The following is a 25,942-nucleotide window of genomic DNA, read 5'->3' as shown; positions in this document are numbered from 1 at the left end:
TATTTTTGTTATTATTATTGTTATTATTATCATCATCATCATCACCATCTTTTCTTCTACTTCTTCTTCTTCTTCTTCTTCTTCTTCTTCTTCTTCTTCTTCTTCTTCTTCTTCTTCTTCTTCTTCTTCTTCTTCTTCTTCTTCTTCTTCTTCTTCTTACTCCTCTTCTCCTTCACGTTCATCATCACACCATCACCACTACCATCATCAATACGATTCTCTCTCTCTCTCTCTCTCTCTCTCTCTCTCTCTCTCTCTCTCTCTCTCTCTCTCTCTCTCTCTCTCTCTCTCTCTAACGTCTTTATGAACAATGAAGAGCGGTGTACGCGTCGCTATGGCATTTTATCATATTATGTTTGTATTCCTGCTGATTGATGGTCTTGTGGCATGTTAGGCTTTATGAAATACTGTTATACACACACATTCACTGGAGAACTTAGGTAATTAACGACAACTTGAAAAATAGCTTAATTATTAGGTGTGTGTGTGTGTGTGTGTGTGTGTGTGTGTGTGTGTGTGTGTGTGTGTGTGTGTGTGTGTGTGACCGGTCCCTTTGATGTATTATTAATTATTTTTTTTCCTTTGCGCCAATATTGTTTTTGAAATTGAACCAGATACTGAGTCGTTAGATTTAAGTATACGAAAAATAACAATAAATTAGTAAAAATAGAAAGAAAGAAGGAAATGGGTAAATAAACAAGATAGATAGATAGATAAATAGATAGATAGATAGAGAGAGAGAGAGAGAGAGAGAGAGAGAGAGAGAGAGAGAGAGAGAGAGAGAGAGAGAGAGAGAGAGAGAGAGAGAGAGAATATCTCTAAAAAGTTTAATTGTTTGCAGGAAAAAAAAAGCTGGAGCTTGAAAATAAAAAAGAAAAGTTAGGCTGGTGATTTAAGTTATTTACAAAAAAAAGTAAAAAAAGAATAAATAAATAAAGAAAAACAATAGAATAAAAAAAAAATCTAAATAACGGTACTAATATTTACCTTTAAAATTTATGAGAGCAGAAACTGATAACAAAAGACATGCCGAGCCTTGGATGGATAAGAAAAAAAAAAAAAAATATTGAAGCCTCATAAGTTTCGGCGGGAGGAAAGAGGAAGGAGTGGCGGGAAATCAGTTTTCATTAAGGCTTTAGTTTCACGCCCGCTAATTGTCATGTGATTGCAGCTCAACACAACAGCACTATAGAGCTTAGAGGAATGCCAGGAGATGCCAATAACTTCCTTATGCTACCGTGAATTGTGAGTACAGGAGTTTTTTTTTTCTTACATTCCTAGCGTGATGCAAACAATGGGAAGAAAAACGGACAGGATTGAAAAATAACTCCTATTCTTTTATTTATTTCTTTTTGTTGAGAGGAAATTAATTCTATTTCATGTATTTATTTTTTTATTTATTACTTTTTTTGCTTATTTGTTTATTTATTTATTTTTTTTAGGCTGGATTTTGGACTAGTTTCTCAATACATGTGATTCTTGCAGTCGGGGTAATGCGGAAAGTTTATTGATATATTTTGCTTATTCATTTATATTTTGTTTATCTATTTGTTTATTTATCTGTTTTATTTACTCATGCATTTGTCTGTCTATCTTCCTGCCTGCCTGTCTGTCTGTCTGTCTGTCTGTCTGTCTGTCTGTTTCTTTGTTCGTTTATTTACTTATATATTTGTATATCGTTGTTTATGTACCAATTGTGTTACATTTTATTATGACTAGGTGAAGGAAATTTGAAGGAAACTTTTTGCTTGATTAATCTGCAGAGGTAGCGAGGATACAGATCTGCTAAAGAAAAGAAAAAAAAAAAAATCGTTACTTAGTAGTTAGCATCAGCAAAACCGTGCAAACCACTCTTATCTACACCAACTATATATATAGAAAAGTAAAGTATGCGAAAGATGGAATGTTGTCTATTGTACGCGTCACAGATAACACAGTCTTTGCATCATGAGTGACTGGTCGGAAAGGAAAATGAACCGTGACGCGCAATGCAACACAGTCTTGTTTTACGTAGCAGGAAGTAACGCGGCTGTCTGCACTACAAGCCTAATTTTACTTTTGGCTTGTTTATACATCATTCCTTATCGCGATTCCTATAATAAAATACCCTTGATAACAACATTTTTTCTTTTACGGAGAAAGATATATAGGCAGCATCTTTTTTTTTACTATAACCCCAGAATATCAAGTGAAATAATCTATCACCATAGCTACGTATATACCAACTTTCCTTACTCCATAAATAACAAAGGACCACATAAAACCGAGAAAACCAACACCAAACCCGGAAAAGACTGAAAACTAAGAAAAGAACCGGTCATTTTCATCACCGGCGAATGGACCAGCGACCCTAAGAGGAGAGAGAGACGGCCTGTGATTGGCTGAGGTGAACCCCTGCCTGCTCTCTTGACCAATAGCCGCCCTCGTCTTAGCCCACCACGACCACCTTCACCTTCTCCCGCAGACGACCACAGCTGAGTTAAAAGGTAAGAGAACAGTATTTTTATTGACTTTTATACCTAACCAGTAGTTTACGTAATGTCTAGATAGGTGTTTTATAAAGTATGCAGGTCAAGAAATGAATATGGACTGAAATAAGGGCGAGTTTAGGGAAAGATAAGGAAGGATCTCGTTCCCTCTTCATAGTAAATTCATATATATGTTTTTTTCAGGTATTATTTTATCCCTCGCATCCTTCAGGTACTCAATCCATACTTACTGTCAGGTCGATATTCAGAACACAACAAAATATGCTGAGGAAAATGGATCGATGTTCAAATTAACTGCTTGCACAAAGTTTACCATGTATTTTCATTGCTGCCCGTGTTCTGTTGTGATCAGCCCCTTCTTCCCGTAATTGTATTGAGAAGACTGAGTTTTTAAGGATAGGTTCAGTCAGCAGAGTGTGGCTCTAGATTCTTCTGGTCGCCTGCGTAACAATATTGGGGTAGGCTAACTATCTGCCTGGCTGGAGGTGGTAGTCAGTACGGTATTTGGTTTTTGAAGATCATTAATGGTTTTCTAATATTGTTACACCAGGGGACGCTATATTTTAAGAGAATGGTGTTTTTATGATATAACATCAAGGTACAGTATTTTTATTTTTTTTTCAAGAGAAAGGTGTTTTATAATGTTATAGCACCAGGGTACACTTTTTTTAAGAGAATGGTGTTTTTTTATAATGTTATAACACCAGGGTACACCAATAATGGTTCTATAATATTACAGCTTCAGGGAGGTTTCAAGATGCTTATTCATCAATTTTTGACCACTGCTTTGACCCTTTTATGGGACTGGCATTTCAGTGGGCATTTTTTTTTTTTTTATTGGATTCTTGTTGCCCTTGGCCAGTGTCCTTCCTACATAAAAAAGAAGAAAAAAAAAAAAAAAAACTCAGAGAAACTCAGATGACTCCTGGAAGAGGCCAATCAAGCCTGTGACTCCAGCTCCGAATTACACACTTTGGATCTTATGGTCATGTGGTCGAACTTGTGATTGAGGCTCCCTATTTTTGCAGTGTAGTCAAATTTTTGTTCTTCATCTATCCATACTTTATCTAACTTTCTTTCAAACTCATGAACTGATTCAGCATTTACCACATCATTGGTCGATTAGAAGAAAAGAAAAAAAAGATTGCAAATTTCCATATAAAGAAGGTTTTGTAAATCCACCAAGATATATTAGAAAATGAAATTGATCCCACTTAATGCCATAGCTTTCACACCTAGCATCAGTACTACAGATACTAAATTTAGATAGGATGTACCTTTGTAATACTTGAAAATGTGTGGTGATAATCTTTAACAAAAATGTAGCTTACCTATAGTTTGACTGTTAGCACATACACAAAACAGTATGTCTGGTGGAATATGGCTCTCATGTTAGATGACCTTATGGACGATCAACAAATTTAAGACGGGCAGGATACTATGGTTGTATCACTGTGTTCTTTGTTGTTTTCCCATCCTGTTAGTGGTGAGTCATTACAGAGCTTTGAAAGAAGATTAAACACATTTATGGATGAAGGTGAATTGTGGAAATACGTAGGTGTGTGTAATATAGGGACTACCATGTAAAAGCCAAATGATTTCTTGCAGGTTCCCTTTTTTACTTGTGTTCTCATGTTTTGCCATCCCACCTGCAGGTCAGGATGGCAGGCGACGCTGGTGTTGGCTCCTCTGAGTTCAAGGGCATGGCCAAGTACTTCAACAGCACCACCATAACTGGGAGAGCCAACGTAAGTGGTTGCTTCTCAACTTTCAGCATTTGTACTGCTGTGGTCGTCCTTTGTTACCCTTTCTAGTGCTGTAAAAATTTCTTGCATGGAGGCACAGGAGAGAAAAGATGGAAAAAGATCAATTTTGTCTAACATTACAGAAATATTTATGAGAGCTTAGCACAAAAATAGTATCTGAACATCTTAATTTACAGTACCTTAAAGATTTAGATTAATCAGTCAGTATCCAAAAGATTTAGATTAATCAGTCAGTATCCATATAGATAATAGATGAATATATTGTGTATGCATTTTGTGTGTGATGCTTTAGATGTTAATTTTTTTTTTTTTTCTTTTTTTTATGTAAGGACACTGGCCAAGGGCAACAGAAATCTAATAAAAAAAAATGCCCACTGAAATGCCAGTCCCATAAAAGGGTCAAAGCAGTGGTCAAAAATTGATGAATAAGTGTCTTGAAACCTCCCTCTTGAAGGAATTCAAATCATAGGAAGGTGGAAATACAGAAGCAGGCAGGGAGTTCCAGAGTTTACCAGAGAAAGGGATGAATGATTGAGAATACTGGTTAACTTGACTTGGCATGGTTCCGGGCAGAAATATAAAGTGCATGAGATTCTGGTGATGGAAGGCTTAAGTACCTTTTGTGGGCCACCTCTCTATCATGTATAGCACGAGAACAAGCTGTGTTAAACCAAGGTTTAGAAGGTTTAGGACGAGAAAAAGAGTGAGGAATGTACGCCTCCATGCCAGACACTATCACCTCTGTTATGCGCTCAGCACACAAAGACGGGTCTCTGACACGGAAGCAGTAGTCATTCCAAGGAAAATCAGCAAAATACCTCCTCAGGTCCCCCCAACTAGCAGAGGCAAAACACCAGAGGCACCTTCGCTTAGGGGGATCCTGAGGAGGGATTGGAGCGATAGGACAAGATAAAGATACGAGATTGTGATCGGAGGAGCCCAACGGAGAAGAAAGGGTGACAGCATAAGCAGAAGGATTAGAGGTCATGAAAAGGTCAAGAATGTTGGGCGTATCTCCAAGACGGTCAGGAAAACGAGTATGGTGTTGCACCAATTGTTCTAGGTCATGGAGGATAGCAAAGTTGTAGGCTAGTTCACCAGGATGGTCAGTGAAGGGAGAGGAAAGCCAAAGCTGGTGGTGAACATTGAAGTCTCCAAGAATGGAGATCTCTGCAAAAGGGAAGAGGGTCAGAATGTGCTCCACTTTGGAAGTTAAGTAGTCAAAGAATTTCTTATAATCAGAGGAGTTAGATGAGAGGTATGCAGCACAGATAAATTTAGTATGAGAGTGACTCTGTAGTCGTAGCCAGATGGTGGAAAACTCGGAAGATTCAAGAGCGTGGGCACAAGAGCAGGTTAAGTCATTGCGCACATAGACGCAGCATCCAGCTTTGGATCGAAAATGAGGGTAGAGAAGGTAGGAGGGAACAGAAAAGGGACTACTGTCAGTTGTCTCACACCTGAGTTTCAGTGAGGAAAAGATGATGAGGTTTAGAAGAGGAGAGGTGGTGTTCTACAGATTGAAAATTAGATCTTAGACTGCGAATGTTGTAGAAGTTAATGAAGAAAAAGTTGAGGGGGGTGTCAAGACACTTAGGGTCATCAACAGAAAGACAGTCCGACCTGGGGACATTTATGGTCCCCTCCCCAGATGGGGACTCCGAGGCTGGTGTAGGAGTCGCCATGATGATTTTAAAATTTTTGAGTGAAGGGTGTGTGTGTTATTAGGTGCTTGTAGTTTTGTGTGGAGGAAGAGAGTTGTCTTTAGAGGGCAGGCTGTGACTGCCCCCTTGTGTTGTGAGACACAAAGGGAAACGTTCAGTGAGGTCACAGCTGGGTTAGGGATAAGTTCACAGCACCCCCTGAACAGTGCTTTAGACCTCACTGGGAATAATTATCATTTCGGCATTGGTGTTCCAGGTGGGCAAGGCAACGTACGCTGTGCTTGGCCTCGTCATTCTCTACAACGTCATGAAGCCCAAGAAGAAGTAACTCTTTAAGGTTGATGTAAATACATATTATATTAAAATGTAGATAATAAATTCTTCTTTTTTGCCTCCTGTGGTATCTTGTTCATATTCATTAAACTGTTTTTTTTTGGTAACTGGTATATTGTTCATATTACATTATAGATAATAAACTGTTTCCATAGTTCCCCATTGTATGTTCTCTCTAGTCCAGACCTTGAGGGAGTTCCTTGGGGCAAACATCAGAGTAGATACTCAATGTTTACAAAGACGATTCAAATTGGCAGCTGTTTTTATCGTATACAGCTTTATACATGCATATTTTGAGATGCAGACTTCTTGTAATATAGTAGATGCAGTTCCTTTTGAGTTCCATGTTTCTATAAACTGTAAAACCTTAAGGAAATTTTGACAATGTTGCTGCCACACACCAGGACTTGTCAGTGACTGTGAATGCCTTTTGAACAATCTTACCATGGCAACAAGTGAATGCATTTATCACCAGCATTGATATTGAATGGAAATGGCTACACTTTTCCTTCAACTTCTTTCTCATGTGTGGGATTTTATTTTATTCATTTTAATAAGTATAGATTGTAGTAATCACGAGTACAAATTCCCCAAGATGATCTTGGGACCTGACAATCATTATAGTAATGTCAAAGGCATCACCCTTTCCTGATCAGAGTTGATCCCTACCCAGCTCTGGCCTCTCATGGCTCAAGATTGCTGCCTACAGATAAATTTGTGTTTCTGTGGAGTGCCTAAGGGAGAATCGAGAAATTAACCTCAACCAGGGTTAATGGCCATTTACTTTTGTCCTTGTGTTGCCTTTTAAGAACTTGAATTTGTCTAATCTTTTAAAGTTCCCTAATGACTCAGCACTAAGAATTTTTTTTTTTTTGTGACATGCAAGGAATTTTCTTTCTTAACCATCTTTATGGTTGAGTGGCATGGTGTTAGTTATGGTGTCAAGTTTGTACCTCACCTATGGCAGTGACCTAGTGAGTCCATCCCATTTTTACAGAAGCTACAAATTGAGTTTTCTAGTTTTTTTTTTTTTTCTTGACTCTTACTCATTCGTTTTCCAACTCTCACCTTTTTTATGTAACCACTCATTTTCTCATATTCACTTAATATCTATCATATTTATTCATCCCTTGCACTCATTTACCTCCTGCTATACTCTCTCTCTCTCATAGGTGATTCAAGCAAGATTTACAAACAATAAAACTTTACTGACTGACCAAATTCTGACTTGCTAGGAAAGGATCACTACATCTGCATAAATTAAGAGTATAATTAATATATGTACATAACTTCAGGATCTGTACTAATGAAGCCAAGTCCACACATGTATTTCCACTTCACACAATTAAAAATTAGAACACCACCACACTTGGGAAAATGCTCAACAGGTCACTCTGAGGAAGTAATTTGCTACCCTACACAGGATATAACAATCATTTAATGGAATTAATAGAAACCAAGGTAATTATAACAGGGTATTGGAGGGAAGCAGCAAATCAAAAAATGATGCGTATGTTTTCATCTAAGAATGCCTAAGAATTAAGATGCAAAAATAATGTTATAGAGTATTTCTTTTATAAACAAATCAGGGCTGTGTTTGGTACTCCAGCACAAGGAGGTACTGAATGAGAGTTCCTCTACATATTCAATACTAAGTACCAGTCCACAGCACAACATTGGTGGTACTTAAAAACACTACCACCTTTATCAAAAGATTAAAAACAATTATAACGGGTGCCAGCTGCCTATCTTCAGGTGGTGGTTGGCCTGGGCTTGAGTATCAGTTTGCCGGTGTCGTCGCAAGACATGTTGAAGTCCACCAGCACGGCTCTGGTGCGGGAGGTGATGATTGAGGGCGACACCACCTTCTTGTGTATCCCCAAGATGAAGAGAATTACTGCAATGACACATTCCATGTAAAGTTCATGCAAAGGAGGCCAGGTGGATAGGTCACTGCATACAGGACAAATCAAGTGACCTACATGATAGACTGCATACTATCAACTGCAGCAGACTGTCAGTGCAGTGAATTATTTGAGGGAAAAGGCTGTTTATTATTAAGACCAAGAATTTGTTACATACAAAGGTCAATGTAAAGACAGCTTTTGCTGAACAGCATTTAGTACATATGTCCCTGTTTGGTAATACATCTAGAATGGTAGTTATACAGGAATGACCCCTGTGACTTAGACCACATGTTTGGACATCTGCTATATTTAGTAACCAATGAGTTGTCAAATAGCAAATGTATTTGCTGAGCCCAGTGTTCATTACACCCAAAATTTGTCATGCAAGGCATTCAGTATGTCATAGGTTTACTGTAATGCAAAACTGCTTTACTTATTTGACATCAAAATGAGAGATTTACTCCCATCAAATTGCCAATAAGTACATACACAGACTTGAACAAGATAGGAGTCCTTGGATAAAGATGGAACAAAGCATCAAATATAATATTAATAAAAGAAAAAATAAAATTGTATAAAACTGTGAAAATTAGCATACATCTAAAAATGTGTGATATAAAGCCTTACTTAGTGCCGCAGCTGCAACAGTGAAGAAGGGGTGGTTGAGGAGGGACTGGAGGAAAGTGGCATCCTGTGTCTTGGGATCGGTGAGCCACATGTAGGCACCAAATGCTGTGCCCAGAGCCACAATCACCAACACAACTGAAACCATGATTTTTATATGAACAACCTTTCCATACAAGAAAAGACACTTTGGGTCAGAATGCAACAAAATTAAACAACACCAGGATAAAATATTCCTTCAACTTCTTTCTTATTTTGTGAGATTAGTGGCATTCCTAGTTTTCTTGTTGCCTTCTCATTTACAGTTTTTCAAGCTGTGATTTTAGTAAAATAATTTTCTTTGTAACAATTCATGAAGGAAAAACTCATTTGAAGATAAAGATTCAACTGTAGACTATAAATGAGCAACAGGAGTTTCAGATGTGGCCACTATTGAATTCCTTAACTCACTCCTCCATCTAGTGGTGGCAGGCTGTAGTCTGGCTATGACCTCTGTCAGGCGACGCTCAAAGGCCTTCAAATCTGAAACACAAATTAGTTTCTTATATACATACATACATACACACACACACACACACATATATATATATATATATATATATATATATATATATATATATATATATATATATATATATATATATATATATATATATATATATATGACTAGTGCTGTGGGAAAACACTCCTAGTACCAGCCCCATGAAAATCCTGTTTCTACACACAACCAACACCTCAAAGCGTCTCCTGCCTTGTGGGGTCACTTGGAGCAATATCCCACTGAGCCAAAATGGTTAAAAATGCTGTACAGGATACAGTATTATTTTCCTTACTTGACCCAAGAATACAGGAGCTTTGCACTCCTTGGTGGAGTACTCTAAGCGCCATGAGTCAAGCGAGTCGCAACGGCTAGCCACTTGGCATGGCGGCAGGTCCTGACGTGGCGTGACACACACAACGCCGTGCATGGCTGGCCAATGGTGCCACTGTATTTCTCTGACACACACAGCGCTGAGCCAATGAACATGGATCATTTTTTTTACACACACTCACAACTCAGTTTTGTTTCTAGCTTTGCCGCATCACATTTTCCTCATGAATCACTATTTTGTGGTGTGTTTATAACCCTTATTAGTGCTATAACCATGTCTAGAATCTTATTATATTGCATCTCTTGCTGCCCTCTACTACTATTTTTACACTAACTGCTCTTTTGATCTTGCTAACTGCATGCCTTCCCCCCTCCTGCAGCCTCACTGCACAAGACTTTCTTCTTTCTCTCATCCCTATTCTGTCCATCTCTATAATGTAAGATTTAACCAGTACTCTCAATCATTCATCCCTTTCTCTGGTAAACTCTGGAACTCCCTGCCTGCTTCTGCATTTCTTCCTTCCTATGATTTGAACTCTTTCAAGAGGGAGGTTTCAACACACTTATAATGTTCTTTTTTTTTTTTTTTTATCATTCTATCTGACATCTTTATGGGAAATGGCATTTAAGCTGGTTTTTTTAATTCAAAATTTTTGTTGATCTTGGCCAATGGCCCTCTTACATAAAAAAAAAAAAAACTCAAGTAAAATTTACTTTGACTCTTCATATAAATGATGTGCTTTGAACATCAATACATATGAATTGGCTTTATTGATTGAAATTTGCTTTGTGTCTACAGGAAGCTGATACCCTAAGGATTAATTTGCTACATGTTTCACAAAAATCATATAGTTAAAACCTGAGATATATGAGTTTTAATATTGGCAGATTTTAGGAGCAATTTCTGGCATTAAAAAATAAATAAATAAATAACACTTGGAGTGTTCTGCAGCACTACTCATATAATAATCACACCACTGGCCACTTCCCACATACTGCAAGGTATGCATCATTACAACAAATAAAAGTCTTCTTACCTTCACAAGCTGTTTGTTCCAGTGACATACTTTCAAACCTTCTTTCTGGAAAGAAGGAAAAAAAGTATTAAAGCACAAATTACAGATAAAAGAAGAGAAGAAGAAAACAAAACATTATGACTGGTGATTTGGTGGAAAATTCTCAAAGTGGATGTGCAGGAGACTTGATAGCTTTGCTGTTGACATGACATTAGGGGTGGAGGAACCTGATGCTGGTATACTAGATACTGGAACATAAACACGTACGTATATATCTCTGCATGTCACCATTAATTGCTTAAGATGAAGTGTGCAGGATGATTGTGTGATAAGTAATAGCAAAACAAAGGCCTATGTTGGCTAGCCAGGCAGTCAGCTTAACTGATGGCTTAGCTAACTTGCTTACTCTGCTATCCAGCCAGACAACCTATCAGTTTCCATACACCCAGCCTGCCAGCCAGCCAACCAACTACCCGGCCACCCATTCATCTAGCCCGTTGGTCAGCCAGTTGCCAACTAGCTTGCCAGCCAATCAGCTAGCCTGTTCCTCATGCTAGCCAGCCATCAAGCTTGCCCCTCATGCAAATCAACCAGATACCTAGCCATCCAGCTAGCTTACTGGTTAGCCTACTAGTTAGTCAGCTAGCCACCAAGCCATCCAGGTAGCTTACTGGTTTGCCTACTAGTTGGTCAGCTAGCTACCAAGCCATCCAGCCAGCCTGATTGCAGTCAGTTGGCACCGTCAGTACCTTTAGCCGCGGCCTTCATGGTTCTGGGATAACTAGGCAAATGATATATCAGGGCTGGTGTTAGAGTTTATGTGTATCTAATCTTATCACCTCACCTGTTCGCAACAGTGACTGTCAAATCTCAGCCACCGACTTCAAAACATAACAACTGATACACAGCCGACCCCAAGCAAGGCCTTAATCTTGATCTTGATCTCGACCCTAAGTTGAGTTGATCTTGATCTTTGTCTTGATTCAATAGGTGTCTCAGGATTACTACGAAGCCAGGCTTTTCTATCGGCATCTCCTGTATGGGGAAAGAGAGGGCAAACAGAAAAACAAACGGTATCTTTTGCACCACTAGTTCCTACATCTACCACGCCACATTTTCTCCAGGAGCAGTTTCACACCATCAATCATCCTTTCATTCGTTCCTCGCACAGTCCCAGCAGCAATACCATTCATTCCTTTCCTTTCTTCTCCACTTTGATATTCCCCTATTCTCTCAGCACTGCTTGCATAATCTCATCCCTATCTCTGGCATACTTCATACACTCCAGCATCACATGCTCCACCGTCTCATCCTCTCCCATGTCACACATCAGGCACACTTTGCTGCAGGACTCAGACCAAGTCGCAGACCATCTGCAATTCTGCATTCATATCCACACACTGTGACCTCGCTCGAAAGAGATCACTACCCAGGCTTCCCTCATACCACTTTTCATACACTGAAGCCTCTTTCTCTCTTTACCACGCCAAAGTACTCTTCTCTTCCATCTTATTCTTCTATTCACTCAGTCCCACATATTTCACCACTCTGTCTAACTGCCTCCCCTCAAACCGTGGAAAAACTCAATTAGTTTCCAAGCCACTCTTTACTGCCATCTTAATACACTTAACAAGCCACATCCCCAGGTACTTTTATTCATCTCTCTGTTGCAGTCGCCACACTGAATTTCTCTCATCCTCTGATCTAATCACACTCGTTACCTTGCTTTTCTCACTGCTAAACCTATACAACATCCAACAAACTTTGAAGTACATCTGCCGATTCACTCATAACCACTACATCATCTGCATAAAAAAAAAAAAAAGCTCCCCACGCTTACTCCTGCATTTATTCTTCTCATTCTGAATGCTAACTCCTCTGTATGCGGCTAAAAATGATTGGTGATACAATACAACCTTGCCTAATTCCTTTCTCACTGCTCACCCAGTATGTTTCTATATCTCCTAGTCTGTATTTAGCTCTAGTGTCCACATACGAGAGGTCACATTAGAGTGACAGCTCTCTCTCTCTCTCTCTCTCTTAACAGCGATATACTGAAGCGAGCAGACGACACCTTTGCCACACCTTGGCGGCCATCTTGTGGAGGCCGACATTGAGGGCTAGGAGGGACGCGGCCTCATATAGCGATGCCGTGGTGGTGAAGTCGTCCCATCTGGTACCTAAGGCGTCATGAGTGAAGTGGTGATTAGTTATTTACCGGGGTGAGGTACCAATGAGTTGAAATTAGCGGGGAGGAAGGAAGGGAGGCCAGGAGTTATATTTTGGAGTGGTAGGTGGGGGTGGGGATCGAAGCCAGCTGGAGTTCTATCACGTAGGCAATGGGAGTGAGGAAGCGAAGATATCTATATTATTTAACTTATCACTTGAAAACATGTCAACTTTCGCCGCCGTTCCGTGTGTGTGTGTGTGTGTGTGTGTGTGTGTGTGCGCGCGCAGCGCGGGCTGAGACACGGTGAAGGCAAGTGGCGGTGGTGGTGGCGGCGCTGGGGAGGGTGTGGGGCTGGATTGTTTTGGTCACCACTGATCAGTCTTGCCACACTCTCTAGTGACCACTGTTTTGACATTCCCGGCAGCTTCTACCTGCACCAAACACCACCAAGCAGCACGACTACTACATGTAAGTACATCGGTGCCAGCCTCACCTTATCGCCTTAATATTAGCGATATTAGCAGGTATACCGCCTTCGTCATAACACTCTCCATCTCCCGCGGATTGTAGTGTCTTTCAGTGGTTTATTCGTTCTTTTGGATATTTTTTGAGGTTTTTTTTATTTATCTTTAGGTTTTCTTCACTTCTGACTCTGGAAACAGCTGGAAATTTAGCCAGATATAGAATGGTCGCCAGTATGTACTCAAGTGTCATCTAAGGTAGAGGCAGGCCAGTATCTACTTCATCTCTCACTTATTGTAAGCCAAAATATGTCACAAAATGGAGCCACATATCTAGCTTTCAAATCCGCTAGTCAGATATATCCAACATTGCCTGGTTTTGGTGTGATGAAAGAATAATAAAGGCAATATGGCAGCTGCCTTCTCGACAGAGGGCGCCACCATTGGCCGCCATGATGGATTTCTACCTGCCGGTTCCAATATTTCTTGTATTTTCTTAATAATTTTATTGGGCTTCTATAGGAAGCTTTTATGATTTCTAAAAATACTTAGTTGCTGCTGAAGTGTTTTTCTTGCTTCTGTTAAGTAAATATGTTGAATTTACTGTTGTTTTACATGTAAATAACACCAGGTTTTTCAGTAGATATTTACATTATTCATATAGGCACTTTTTTTTATTTCAGGCTGTAATTGAGTCCTTATTGCTTCTAAAAATCGTTTATGATTTTTAAAGTGTTTCTTCATTCCTATTGAGTTAAATATATGGACTTGAAAATTATTTATAGTCCTGTTAAGAGCTGAGATTATGCAATTTTGTGTATATTTATTTCTCTGTTTCGGTTTGTAACTAAATTTACACTGTTTGAAAAAAAAAAAGTTCATATTTTTTAAAGTGTTATGTTCTTGTTAACTCAAAATGGGTGGAATTTCCAATAGTTTTTAATCGAATTAAGGTTCCAACACTTTTTTTACACTTTTATGTTTTATGTATTTACTTCTGGTTCTAGGTAATTTCTGGCTGTTTGAAAAGATAGCTTATATTTTTGAAGTGTTTTTTACTCCTGTAAAGTCAAATTGGACGGACTTTTCAGTGATTTTAATGGTGTCAAATGTTCCAACACTTTTTTTTTGTTTCATATTTATATTTCTTTAATACTACTCTGGCTGGAGATGTTATGATATTGTGGATATTAGTTAAATTAAATGGCAAGTCAAAATATATAAGACATTCGAGTCTAGCTCTATTTTTTTTAGGGGTCATTTTCAAAATGAAATCCGTTACGGAACGTAAGTAAACGTGACTTCATCGCCTAGTGACGTCATCAAGGATGAAGACCCTCTCCGGTCTCCCTTCATTAGTAGTGAGCGTAATATTTCCAGTGTTTCTCAGGTGTTTCTAGACCAGCATGTAGATAGGAGTAGGAGAAGGAAGAAAAAAGGGAAAATAGAGGAGGAGGAAAATCATGAAAATGAGATGTTGCGAGTAGCTATAGGTGTGTTTGGGGTATTTTTGTGTGTTTTGGATGGGTTTGGATGTGTTTTGAGGTGTTTAAGTCTGTTTAGACTTTAGAGTTAGTTTGTGATGTTTTTGGGATGTTATAAATATAGTTTTTGGTGTTTTAAGTGCGTTCTGATGTGTTTTGGAATATTTTAGGGATGTTTTCGGGAAATTTTAGTGTATTTATGAATGTTTTAAGGTGTTTGGAAGTAGTTTGGTTAGTGTTCGGTATGTTCGGAGGTGTTTTAGGGATGTTATGGAGTGTTTGAAGGTATTCTAGTGTGATAGTTTTTTTTGGTGGGTGTTTTGTAAATATTGTAGACATGTTGGAGACAGTTACTGGGGATGTCAGTGTATAAGTAGAGTTACTTGAGGAAGATGAAAAATTCTGGAGGGTTTTTAGGAGGAGCTGCGATGTTAGAAGCGTGTCTGGGGTGTTATAGCGAGCGTTGTGATATATTAAAGTACTAGATGCAAGTGTGGGGGGCGTGGGAGTCTGGAGGCGGGGTATTAAGGTGTAGGGGAAGGAGCAGGGCGGTACTGGTGATCAGAGGTGTGGGGACGAGTAGGGAGAGAGTAAATAGAGATAACGCCAGATAGGCATTAACTCATATGTCCCTCAATGCGTGGCAAACCTCCCTCTCTGTCAGGCCTCTGTGTTGGAAAATGCCAAGGTGCTCGCGAATAAATGAAGACTTCTAAAATTTATACTGTATTTCTGCCATGCTGTGAAGGAAGGGCTTTTTATTCTTGGCTGTCTTTGCAACGGTAATACCCAGTAATGCTTGTTTCGGCTCCAGAAAATTTTTAGCCTTGTTTATATTTTACAGATGACATTAATTCCAATATTCAGTTGCTGACATATACTTTTAAGTAATATTTGTCTTTTTTTCGTTTGTGATTACTATATAAGAGGGTTAAAGAACGCCAAGTGAAGATATTTTTTTTATTTGATGAAGTAGAAACCATTGGAAATAAACAAATAAAAAAAAACTATTAATAATTCAAATTAATATACATCCTCGTATTAAATATTTTGATAATTGACCAGATTGTGTAGTGACTGTTGGGTGAAAAACACCGATCTGACATGAAAATTTGATATAATACGCCAGGAAATCAATGTGCGATTGATTAAAAAACAAATTTTAACCTTTTTAATCAATATACAACTTTTTATAACAAATTTTGATGACTGACAGGTATGAATAGTGACGAGCAAAATGAGGGGCAGGCAGGCAAGTCGAAGGTGTCACAAGAAGAAGAAGAGGGAGTCTGGACGCCGAGGTGCTGCATCATTTTCGTCATTTACTCCGACACTTCTTTATTAACTCGACTAGGACTCACTCTGCCTGGCTCGGGATCTGCACTACCACCCCTCAGTGCAGACGGCAGCCCCTAACAAGCGATAATGGCGGCGTATCAAGGTAAGATGTATCTCTGAGTCTGGCGGCCTGTCAGCTGGGAGTGTTTTGAATGATTGCTTAGAAAATATTTCGTGCAGGGAGGAATATTGTTACGTTATGGGCTCTGTACGTGTGTTTCGTTATTTTGGTTCTCTTCTCGCTGGTGTTCTTATTGTTTCATGCATAATTAATTTGTTAGTATATGGTGTGCATGCTAAAGTTTAGTCTTCATTCAAGGGGTGTGGATTATTTTGAAAGTTGTATAGCATGACGAGATGTTATTATTACGTTATTGTACTCTTTGCATTCCCCCTTCGTCAGCACTGTGCCTGCAGGTGCTGCTACTCCCGTGCCCTGTATAATATCTTCTGGTACGTTGTGTGAATATCAAAATTTACCAGTATAATTAAGGACAGGTAGATTTTATTTAGAGCAAAAATGTTCGTGTTTTGATAGAAGAAAGCCCCAAATTTTAGTGAACCTTGTTACAACAGAAGAGGTGAATGTTACTCACTTGGAAATTAGTTTAATCATAAATGGCAGACCATCAAGGAAATTAGTTTAATCATAAATGGCAGACCACCAGACCTTTGAAGAATCCATGTGAACCATTGATAACCACTAACTTATTTAATTAACTGAACTTTCCTCTCCTAAGCCATGAAGTAGAATTTAGTGTGATGCACTTCAGACATAGAACTCTCCAGAAAGGTAAGCATGCTGTGACCAGGTGGTGATGAAGGTGTGCAGAAGTGACAGAATGAATAACTGTCAAGTGGTGAAGGGAATATTGTAGCTAAACCCTTATCTATTTCTATTTTGACCAGCTGGGTGTTGTTTACATTTTTTTTTTTTTCAGGGTTATAGTACCAACAGGATGTGATGTGCTTATCTGCTGTTGTGTTTTGTGTCAAATTTCTATACGTATTTCTTGTTCTGTTTATTTATGTTTTTTTTCTTTTTATTACTATTGATGTGTTTGGCTTCAAGTTTTGTATGGTATTGCATGTTTTATTTTTTTATTGATGTGTTTGGCTTCAAGTTTCAAGTAATACTGCTTTTTGTATTTTTGATGTTATTGATTTATTTTGCCTCAAATTTCAAATGATATTGCTTGATTTCAGATTTTGTTCGTATATTGTTGTCTCTAATAATATTGCATGTTTTAATTTTTATAGTGTTGTATATTTTGATAGTAATGTTTCTTTTAGTTTTTAATAATATTGTTTTATTTTCAGATATTCTTTATATTAACAGTTGTGTGTATGCAAATTACATTCAGTTCATAGTGGTACCTGTGTGTGGAATGTGATAAAGTATAAATACTTGATTTCTTTTTATATTTCTGCAGCTGGCAGTAGGAGTAAACTATTTTCCTTTATTTCCTATATTTCATCATTAATTCACAGTCTCCTTGGTTAACTGTTGGTGTCTTTATCACTTATTTCACCATGATCATTGATGCTACCACCTTTCATACCTTTCATAATTTTCTCTCTCTTCTCTTTGTTCTCTTCCCTGTAACTCAGATTATTTACTTGATATAGCATAACCATAACAGACCTTGTGTGACGTGGCCACTTAACCTCACTTCCCTTTCTCTCATGAACAGTTAAGGTGAAGTGGGGAAAGGAGATGTACCCTGACATAGAGCTGAACACTGGGGAGCCTCCCATGGTGTTCAAGGCTCAGCTCTTTGCCCTGACCGGTGTTCAGCCACACCGCCAGAAGATCATGCTCAAGGGTGCCACGCTGAAGGACAACACTTGGGACGGCATGAAAATTAAGGATGTAAGTTTTATATGTTTGTGTATTTTATGTTGTTGTTTCTTACTTTTTATTTTCACAAGATTGGATCAAACTTATATTCCCCTGTCTTTTATTACCAATGTCTTTTCTTTTTTTCCTTTATATATCATGTATGTATACAGGTGTGTTGTTTGCACCCGTCACATTTTCTGGTGACACATTTCTCAGATCCATTGCTCTGTTTAGATTTATTTTATTTATTTATTGATTGATTGATTGATTGATTTAATTATTTTTGCATATCCTTATCTGCTCTTCTCATGTTATATTTCTTTTTATGTGTGTGTGTGTGTGTGTGTGTGTGTGTGTAATTTATAATTAATTTACTTTTTATTTTCACAAGATTGGATCAAACTTATATTCCCCTGTCTTTTATTACCAATGTCTTTTCTTTTTTTCCTTTATATATCATGTATGTATACAGGTGTGTTGTTTGCATTTTCTGGTGACACATTTCTCAGATCCATTGCTCTGTTTAGATTTATTTTATTTATTTATTTATTGATTGATTGATTGATTGATTTAATTATTTTTGCATATCCTTATCTGCTCTTCTCATGTTATATTTCTTTTTATGTGTGTGTGTGTGTGTGTGTGTGTGTGTGTGTAATTTAAATGAATTCAGATGAGATGAAAACAAGGTACAAATTAATGAATAGTTCTTGATTTGTCCATATATGAATTGGCTTTTCATTGCATTAGTGTAACACAAAGGATGAATGTCAGATTTACATGTAGATTTGTCTCTGTATCTGTGTGTGATTACATATTTTTTCGCAGAGCACAAGTACATACATATCTTCATTAATAACTCTCTCTCTCTCTCTCTCTCTCTCTCTCTCTCTCTCTCTCTCTCTCTCTCTCTCTCTCTCTCTCTCTCTCTCTCTCTCTCTCTCTCTCTCTCTCTCTCTCTCTCTCTCTCTCTCTCTCTCTCTCTCTCTCTCTCTCTCTCTCTCTCTCTCTCTCTCTCTCTCTAGGGTGTGATGGTCCTCATGATGGGCAGCAAGGAGGAGGATGTCCCTGTAGAACCCACAGAGAAGCCTAGTTTTATAGAGGACATGACGGAGGCAGAGAGAAACACTGCTGTAAGTTACCTTGATCTGCCCTTACCTCTTGATGTTCTCCTCTCATTGTTCTCTTATCCCAACATCTTATTACCATGTGGTGCCAGAATATCTTACTAACATCTGTAATTTTTCAGCATTCATTTATTTATTTTCCAGTGTATCATGTTTTTAATCCCTGTTTCAGTTGGAGCTGCCAGTGGGTATCAAGAATCTTGGGAATACTTGCTACCTGAATGCTGTGATCCAGTGTCTCAAGACGGTTCCGGAACTGCACTCTGCTGTCATTGACTTCAAACCCAAGCGTGAGTGTGGTGGTGGTGGTGGTGTTGGTGTTGGTGTTTGTGTTTGTGTGGGTGTGTGTGGAGGTGAAGTGTTTAGGATGGTGGCAATGTATCAGTATCAGTGTATGTGGTGGTGGTGTATGGATGTGTAGGAAATGATGGGAATGCTGGTGATGCATCAGTATCAGTATTATCTTGTCATCTTATTATATTATTAGTGGAAAAGATGAAACAAAACAATAAAATTTCAAGATTAACTTAAGGAAGTATTTATTCTTGTTGATATTAGATTTCATAGAGATAGTGATGGAGTACTGGCTGGTGACTGTGTATGTACAGTCATGATCAAATAGTCAAGTAACACGCTGCTCACTTACACTGTATTTAGTGTTTTTCCTCAATTTAAAGTCCTCTGACCTGCTTAGAATCTACTAAGTAAACATCAGATTGTCTGCAGATTCAATGACCTAAGAAGATTGAGAGAGGCAATACAAAACACAGTGGACATAAGTGTAGAAGGTTGCTTGATATCTGTCCACAGCTGTACATATGTTGCTTAGTCATAATCTTCCTCCATGCCTGCAGGACCTGGCACTGAGGGTGAGTCATCAGGCACACCCTCCTCCATGCTGACGCTGGAGGTGGACTCCGGCTCCCTGCTGACGCTGGCCATCCAGGACTGTTACCGCACCATGGACTCTGGCAAGACGGCTGTCCCTGTTGTGCTGGTCAACTTGTTCCGCTCAACCTTTCCTAGGTGAGTACAAGTGAAACGTGATTTTGAAATTACTTTTTAAAAAGTATTTGTAAATAGAGATAATGTGTAGATTCTTATAATTTTAATGTTATACATTTTCTCTGTGTTATGGGATAATTCCATGAGGACTCTGTTTAGCAGTATGAATTCAGCATTTATGAATCAGGAAAAATGACAAAACTATTTAATCTGGATTTTTATAAATCAAAATATTTACAATTAAAATGCACCTATACAGGTTATGTTTTCTAGATGCAACATGAAAACTTTTTAGAGTTTGTCTGCTGCTACCAACATTGAAATAACAGGGGATACAAATGGAAGAGAGAATATTTATGAATTATATTATGCTGAGTAAAAAAGTTGTATTTATTGTGAAGAGTGAATGTAGGGTTGAAGGATGGCTGTTGGAAGGGAGTGCAAAGGTTGTGTGTGTGGTCAGGTTTGCAGAGCAGGGGGAGCAGGGGATGTACATGCAGCAGGACGCCTCAGAGTGCTGGACGGAGCTGATGCGCTTGCTTATGCAGGAGGTGCCAGCTAAGGATGCTTCCAAAACTTCAAAAAGCTTTGCGTGAGTATCCAGCAGCACTGAAGGAGGAGATCCACTCTTATAGACATTTCATATCCAAGAGAAATTTATTAGGTATATAATTTATCAAAGCATGACTAAATTTTACAAACAAGTGATATGAGATGTTGATATGGCAAAACTCAACTATGACATTCTCTCTCTCTCTCTCTCTCTCTCTGATATTATAGCTTATTTAATCTTTTAAAATATCTTATTATGGCATGTTGACAAATATTTTTGATGAGACATTGCTGTAGCACCATATAACCCTATGTGGTGGTGCCTTTCATCAATCATTCTCCTCAAACCACACCAGGTCATCACTCATTGACCAGTACTTCTCTGGGGAGTACTCGTGTGAGTGGAAGTGTGTGGAGAGTGAGGAGGAGGAGGTGACACACACAACGGACAAGTTCCAGCAGCTGCTCTGTCACATCAGCCAAGATGTCAAGTACCTGCACACAGGACTGGTGGCCAAGATGCAGGTGTGTGGTGGTGGTGGTGGTGGTGGTGTTGGTGGTGGAGGAGGATGTCTGTCACTAAAGTAAGGCCTTTATTCACCTTTAATGGATACTGTAATAGCACAAGGAGATACAGATGAGTTGTGATTTGAGAGTGAGTTACCATATACATATAAGAAAAATGCTACTGATTGAACATTTTTAAGTTGGAATCAACCTTGGATTTTTATTTTTACAAATCCTTTTTATTTTTGTTTTGAAGAATGATTTTTTGGCATGTCTATTGATAAATGTGAATTCTCCATATGTAAATCAAGATGTTTGACATGCAGATTTCAAAATGTGTTTGTTGAATGTTAGTAAGTTGAGTTTTTTTCAGTAGTTCAGTTCAGTGTAATTGATAGCAGTGAAGGAGGGAGAGATGAGTGCTGGCCTCTGCATGTTCTCTATTCATAGGGTTCTACAGTACATGTAATGAAGACAAGAACAAATGCTACAGATGTTAACTCTCTCTCTCCACAGGAACAAATCACCAAGAGGTCTGCCTTGCTGGATAGAGATGCTGTGTACACAAAAAAGTCCAAAATTTCTAGGTTACCCGCATACTTAGCTGTAGAGATGGTCAGGTAAGGGTTCTACTAGTAATAGTAATTTTTTTCAGTGACTTTCTTTTCTTCAGTGTAATAAAGAGAATAAATGACACTAATTATTATGTTAATGAATTTTAAAGAATCAGTGTTGGTCTTAGATTTTAGGAGTGTGTCAGAGAAGAACCAAACTTGGATTATATGATATGGTAGGACAGATTAGTTTGTCATGGAAGAATCATTGAGAAATAAAGGATAAAATGTGCATGGTTGCAGATGTAATGAAAGAGGACTTAACCTGTTTTTAATGGTACTTTGAATGTTATATTTGGGAGTGGGACACCAGCATGCATAGATGTATTTGTAAAGATACATTTATTGGGGTCTTTTGTTTCACTTTATGTATCAATTAGTAGAAATTGCTTTGCTTTTCAGCACATGTACAGGAAAGAAATTAAAATATTTATGAATATCTTTAAATCTTTCAGTTCTAGTCGATCTTTTCCATAATCCTGTATTACTTACTGTACTGTACTTACTGTACTTATTATATGTATTACAGTCTCTTAAAATGTAGTTCTGTAGCTTAGCGAAGATTAAATTGATCTCATGTTCCTTTTATTTTCTTTATGTCCATCCAAATAACTTATTATAGTGATCTCAGTGTTAACAAACTTATTACAGTGATCTCAGTATTAACAAAAGATGAGCAAAGCAGTGAAAGGATTAACATGTTCTTTGTTTCAGGTTTTTTTACAAGGAGAAGGAAGCTGTGAATGCCAAGATCCTGAAGGACGTCAAGTTCCCCATGGTGCTGGACGTGTTTGACTTGTGCACGCCAGAACTGCAGAAGAAGCTGTCGCCCATCAGGGGAAAGTACAAGGCAAGTGAGGAGTGTACAGTGCTGGCCTGAAATGTTGTCATGGATTTCTGAGTGTGATCTTGGTACCTGCTTTTGTGTTTTCTTCCCTCATTTGTTCCTTCTGCTTTCTTACTTCCTTTATTTCATCCTTCATTTTTGTCTCATATTCTGCCTTTTTCTTGTGGGTTTCATCTCTTCTTGGTGTTTCTTGGGTTACAACATACATAGGGTGACTCAAAGGAAGAGATAAATTTTATAATGTGTAATGAGTGAATGAAAGCTGCATAAATCTGACAAAATTCATTAGCCATCCAACCTCATCAGGGAAAGGAAGAATATTAAATGAAATGATAGACTGTGATATTATTTTAGGCTGGAGCTTTACAAGACAGTGAATGTTAGAGGCTTAAGAGTAATGCTGTGGTTTGTTGAGGCACCCTGGAATACACATGCAGCTGACCCAATTGAGTGGAATGGATGATTGGAAGGTTGTCTTCACTCTACAGTGGAATCATAGAGGCTGGTGATGATGAGTAATGGTGTCATGTGTGTCAAGCATGGAATTAACCTGTATATTCTTCTTGGTACAGGACATGGAGGAGAGACAAATTGAGGAGGAGAGAGCCTTAAGGAGAGGCAAGCCAATCAGTAAGGAAGAAAAGCCCAAAACAAAATCTCTCCCATTCTGGTTTGAGGATGGTAAGTAGTGCTGCTAGGTTAGGCGCTAAAGGCAAGCATCCTCCTCACTGAATGATGATTATAAGAATAGTATTATGTTGGAAAAATATAAGATCAGTGAATGGGAGAGAAGATGCTTGTAGGCTGGGAATGAGGGGCAAGCATCTTTACTAAATAAGAATGATAAGAATAGCATTGTGTTGAACAAAGATGAGGCTAGTGATTGGGAAAGGTAATAAGCAAATTCAGGTTGAAGTAGAACATATAGTAATTATGTTTCAGCCTGAGTTTCCTACAATGTTTCCTCAGTTCAGTGTATATTTCTGATGAGTGGCAATGTAGTTAAGGAGAAAAAACAGCATCTGTAGTTATCACATTACTTGTACTCTTGAAGTCTTCATCTTTTACCAGTGTTGGTTATGATTATGCTGTATTTCACAATGCCTGAAGTTTTCATTACATCATACCTTTTGTACTTCAAAATCTTGAAATTCTGTTTTTTATAATGGGAAAAAAAGTAACATGTTAATTGTAATTTGCTAATGAGAAAATTTTCCTGCTGCCATTCACCCACAGACTATGGAAGCAACAACAGTGGCTTCTACCAGCTGCAGGCAGTGCTGACCCACCAGGGGCGGTCCTCCTCTTCTGGTCACTACGTGGGATGGGTGAGGTGGCGCGGAAATGAGTGGCTCAAGTGTGACGACGATGATGTCACCCCTGTGTTGGAGGAGGACATCCTCAAACTCTCAGGGGGAGGTGAGTGCTGTGGTGTCTTGCCTTGAGGTGATAAGGATGTGTTTTTTCTGTTATCCTAATCACTTCTATGTAACCTGTACTTCTTCCTGTATTATTGCCATTACCCTCAGCCTAAATTCCCTTATTTTTTTTTTTATTCTTACTTATTTTCTATTCATTTATATATTTTGTTTGTATATTCTTGTTCATCTTTTCCTTTTAATTATCACTTTTATCACATGTTGAACAGATATAAATACAGTGAAATGTAAATACATACTTTATTCACTTTTGTGTGACTTGGTAAAAGTACACATGAACATACTGATCTATTTTATCTATATACTGGGCTGACACACACCTTAGTGTTAGGATATCCAAGACACGATACAACACTTTTTAGTTGTCATTTATGCTTACTGGGATGGCCGTGACAGGATTCTGCAGGGCAGCAAGTGACGGCTGGGAAACATATTGCATTGATTTTGACCACAGCAAGCCCTGGATTTATGTCATAACAGTTTATCGGTTGGGTATTTCATTTATTGGATACATCTGATATCTTTACAATTATGTCAGCACCAACCCAGACAATTTTTCAGTGTCTGTGGTAACTGTTTTGAGTGTTTGAAGCTGCAGGAATGCTTTAGGGACTGCAGAGTAATTTTTGTTCTGCCTATGAAAGGAAAGAGGGTGTTGAAAATGAAAACATGAACACAAGGATGGAACATTTGGAGTAGAGGGAGTCAGCAGTTTTCACCACAGATGAACACATGACATGACCAAGGAGTGGAGGCACAATAAGGTAATTCATCATAGTGTCCCTGTAGAACATCTGCCCATCTTTCTCTTATTGATATAGTGGCATATTCTTTTGTTACTTAGGCGCTTAGATTTGATATTGTAATACAGGGAGATGCCTGCAGTGGTTCTGGAGTGTGATAAAGTAGATGGTGTTACTTCTTCATTTATGGAGGAGGGGGAAATGTATTTAGATTCAGAAAGAAATAGTGAAGGGTTAGGTAGGATTATAAATTTTTCCTATTTATTAAATTTCTAATTCTTTTCAGCTCCACACTTTATTTCTTTCGCATATATGATACCTAACACACACACACACACACACACACAGTAATAGATCAGTGGAATACAGTACAGCAAGAAGTCATGTGTGCCAAAAATATTCTCAGTCAAAAATATAAGACAGTTTGAGAACATGGAACAAACTTTACTTAATCCTGTAAGAGTAGATCACCCAGACACATGTAATGAGAGGAAACTAACTACAATTTTCTCTCCATGCTTTCATAGGAGACTGGCATTGTGCTTACATCCTTCTGTATGGACCAAGGATATTGGAAGTGGTGGAGGAGGATGAGAAGAAAAGTGCTGGAGAGGAAAAGGCGAAGGAAGAAACAAAAATGGAGACAGAGTAACATTGATCATTCCTCTTGACTTAACTTGCCTCTTCTCTGCAGAAAAAAATGCTGATAGAGAAGAGGAATGAAATGAGAAAGGCATAAATAACTTTTCCAAACATCATATCAGAGAACTGTTACATAAGCAAGTGGGCAGAGGGTGGCATTGCTTCAGGACAGTCCTCTTGTCTGAGTTTGTTTACAGTCGGTCAATCTTGAGAAGGTAATAGCAGGATTGTCATGACGTAAGCATGTCTCCCTCACTCTGCTTGCTCAGAAGTATTGAGTCTATCTAGAAAGTTGGCATGCGGCTTGTTGTGATGTTTGTATATGTGTGTGAATGTTTGTGTGAGAGAGAGAGAGAGAGAGAGAGGGAAAGAAAGACGGTTTTACTGCCTTATTGTCATTGTTTGTACATTGCCGAAGTCAATAAACTGGTTCTAATAAAATTTACTATTGCCTGGATCTCAATTGTTTTCTTTAGATTTGAAGGAGATGGTTTCTTACA

The 25,942-nt window shown here is 38.4% G+C and overlaps 2 protein-coding genes across 4 annotated transcripts; one reads left to right on the top strand and one right to left on the bottom strand.

The window, feature by feature from the left end:
- Positions 1-7,439: 7,439 nt before the first annotated feature.
- On the bottom strand, positions 7,440-11,627 carry LOC135089308 (nuclear envelope phosphatase-regulatory subunit 1-like). Of its 2 annotated transcripts, none has more exons than XM_063984821.1 (5): positions 11,515-11,627; positions 10,692-10,736; positions 9,234-9,305; positions 8,787-8,921; positions 7,440-8,149 (listed from the first exon to the last, which is right to left on the bottom strand). In XM_063984821.1, the coding sequence occupies exons 2-5, from the start codon at positions 10,717-10,719 to the stop codon at positions 8,004-8,006; spliced, it is 381 nt and encodes a 126-aa protein (XP_063840891.1). In that variant the 5' UTR covers positions 10,720-10,736; positions 11,515-11,627; the 3' UTR covers positions 7,440-8,003. The 2 variants fall into 2 exon arrangements, with proteins under 2 accessions (XP_063840891.1, XP_063840890.1); XM_063984820.1 differs by lacking the exon at positions 11,515-11,627 and adding an exon at positions 11,420-11,453.
- Positions 11,628-13,155: 1,528 nt separating this feature from the next.
- LOC135089305 (ubiquitin carboxyl-terminal hydrolase 14-like) lies at positions 13,156-25,899 on the top strand. 2 transcript variants are annotated; one of them, XM_063984812.1, is made up of 13 exons: positions 13,156-13,308; positions 16,002-16,226; positions 17,818-17,996; positions 18,992-19,099; positions 19,266-19,383; positions 19,948-20,119; positions 20,562-20,690; positions 21,007-21,175; positions 21,674-21,777; positions 22,486-22,621; positions 23,191-23,299; positions 23,855-24,037; positions 25,328-25,899. In XM_063984812.1, the coding sequence occupies exons 2-13, from the start codon at positions 16,211-16,213 to the stop codon at positions 25,450-25,452; spliced, it is 1,548 nt and encodes a 515-aa protein (XP_063840882.1). In that variant the 5' UTR covers positions 13,156-13,308; positions 16,002-16,210; the 3' UTR covers positions 25,453-25,899. The 2 variants fall into 2 exon arrangements, with proteins under 2 accessions (XP_063840882.1, XP_063840883.1); XM_063984813.1 differs by lacking the exon at positions 25,328-25,899 and adding an exon at positions 24,702-24,745.
- The last annotated feature ends 43 nt before the right edge of the window (positions 25,900-25,942 follow it).

This window comes from Scylla paramamosain, chromosome 32, assembly GCF_035594125.1.
Source record: "Scylla paramamosain isolate STU-SP2022 chromosome 32, ASM3559412v1, whole genome shotgun sequence".
Classification (NCBI taxonomy): Eukaryota; Metazoa; Arthropoda; class Malacostraca; order Decapoda; family Portunidae; genus Scylla; species Scylla paramamosain.
Note: the sequence above shows the minus strand (reverse complement) of the source record. Positions and strands in the feature narration are given on the sequence as shown.

What these genes read in the sequence shown, in the direction of transcription:
- LOC135089308 (XM_063984820.1), bottom strand. An exon ending in GGAACAAACAGCTTGTGAAG is followed by an intron (nt 9,306 to 10,691) that starts GTAAGAAGACTT and finishes TTTGTGTTTCAG; the next exon opens with ATTTGAAGGCCTTTGAGCGT. An exon ending in TGTTGCAGCTGCGGCACTAA is followed by an intron (nt 8,150 to 8,786) that starts GTAAGGCTTTAT and finishes GTGTCATTGCAG; the next exon opens with TAATTCTCTTCATCTTGGGG.
- LOC135089305 (XM_063984812.1), top strand. An exon ending in GACTGGTGGCCAAGATGCAG is followed by an intron (nt 21,176 to 21,673) that starts GTGTGTGGTGGT and finishes CTCTCTCCACAG; the next exon opens with GAACAAATCACCAAGAGGTC. An exon ending in CCATCAGGGGAAAGTACAAG is followed by an intron (nt 22,622 to 23,190) that starts GCAAGTGAGGAG and finishes TTCTTGGTACAG; the next exon opens with GACATGGAGGAGAGACAAAT.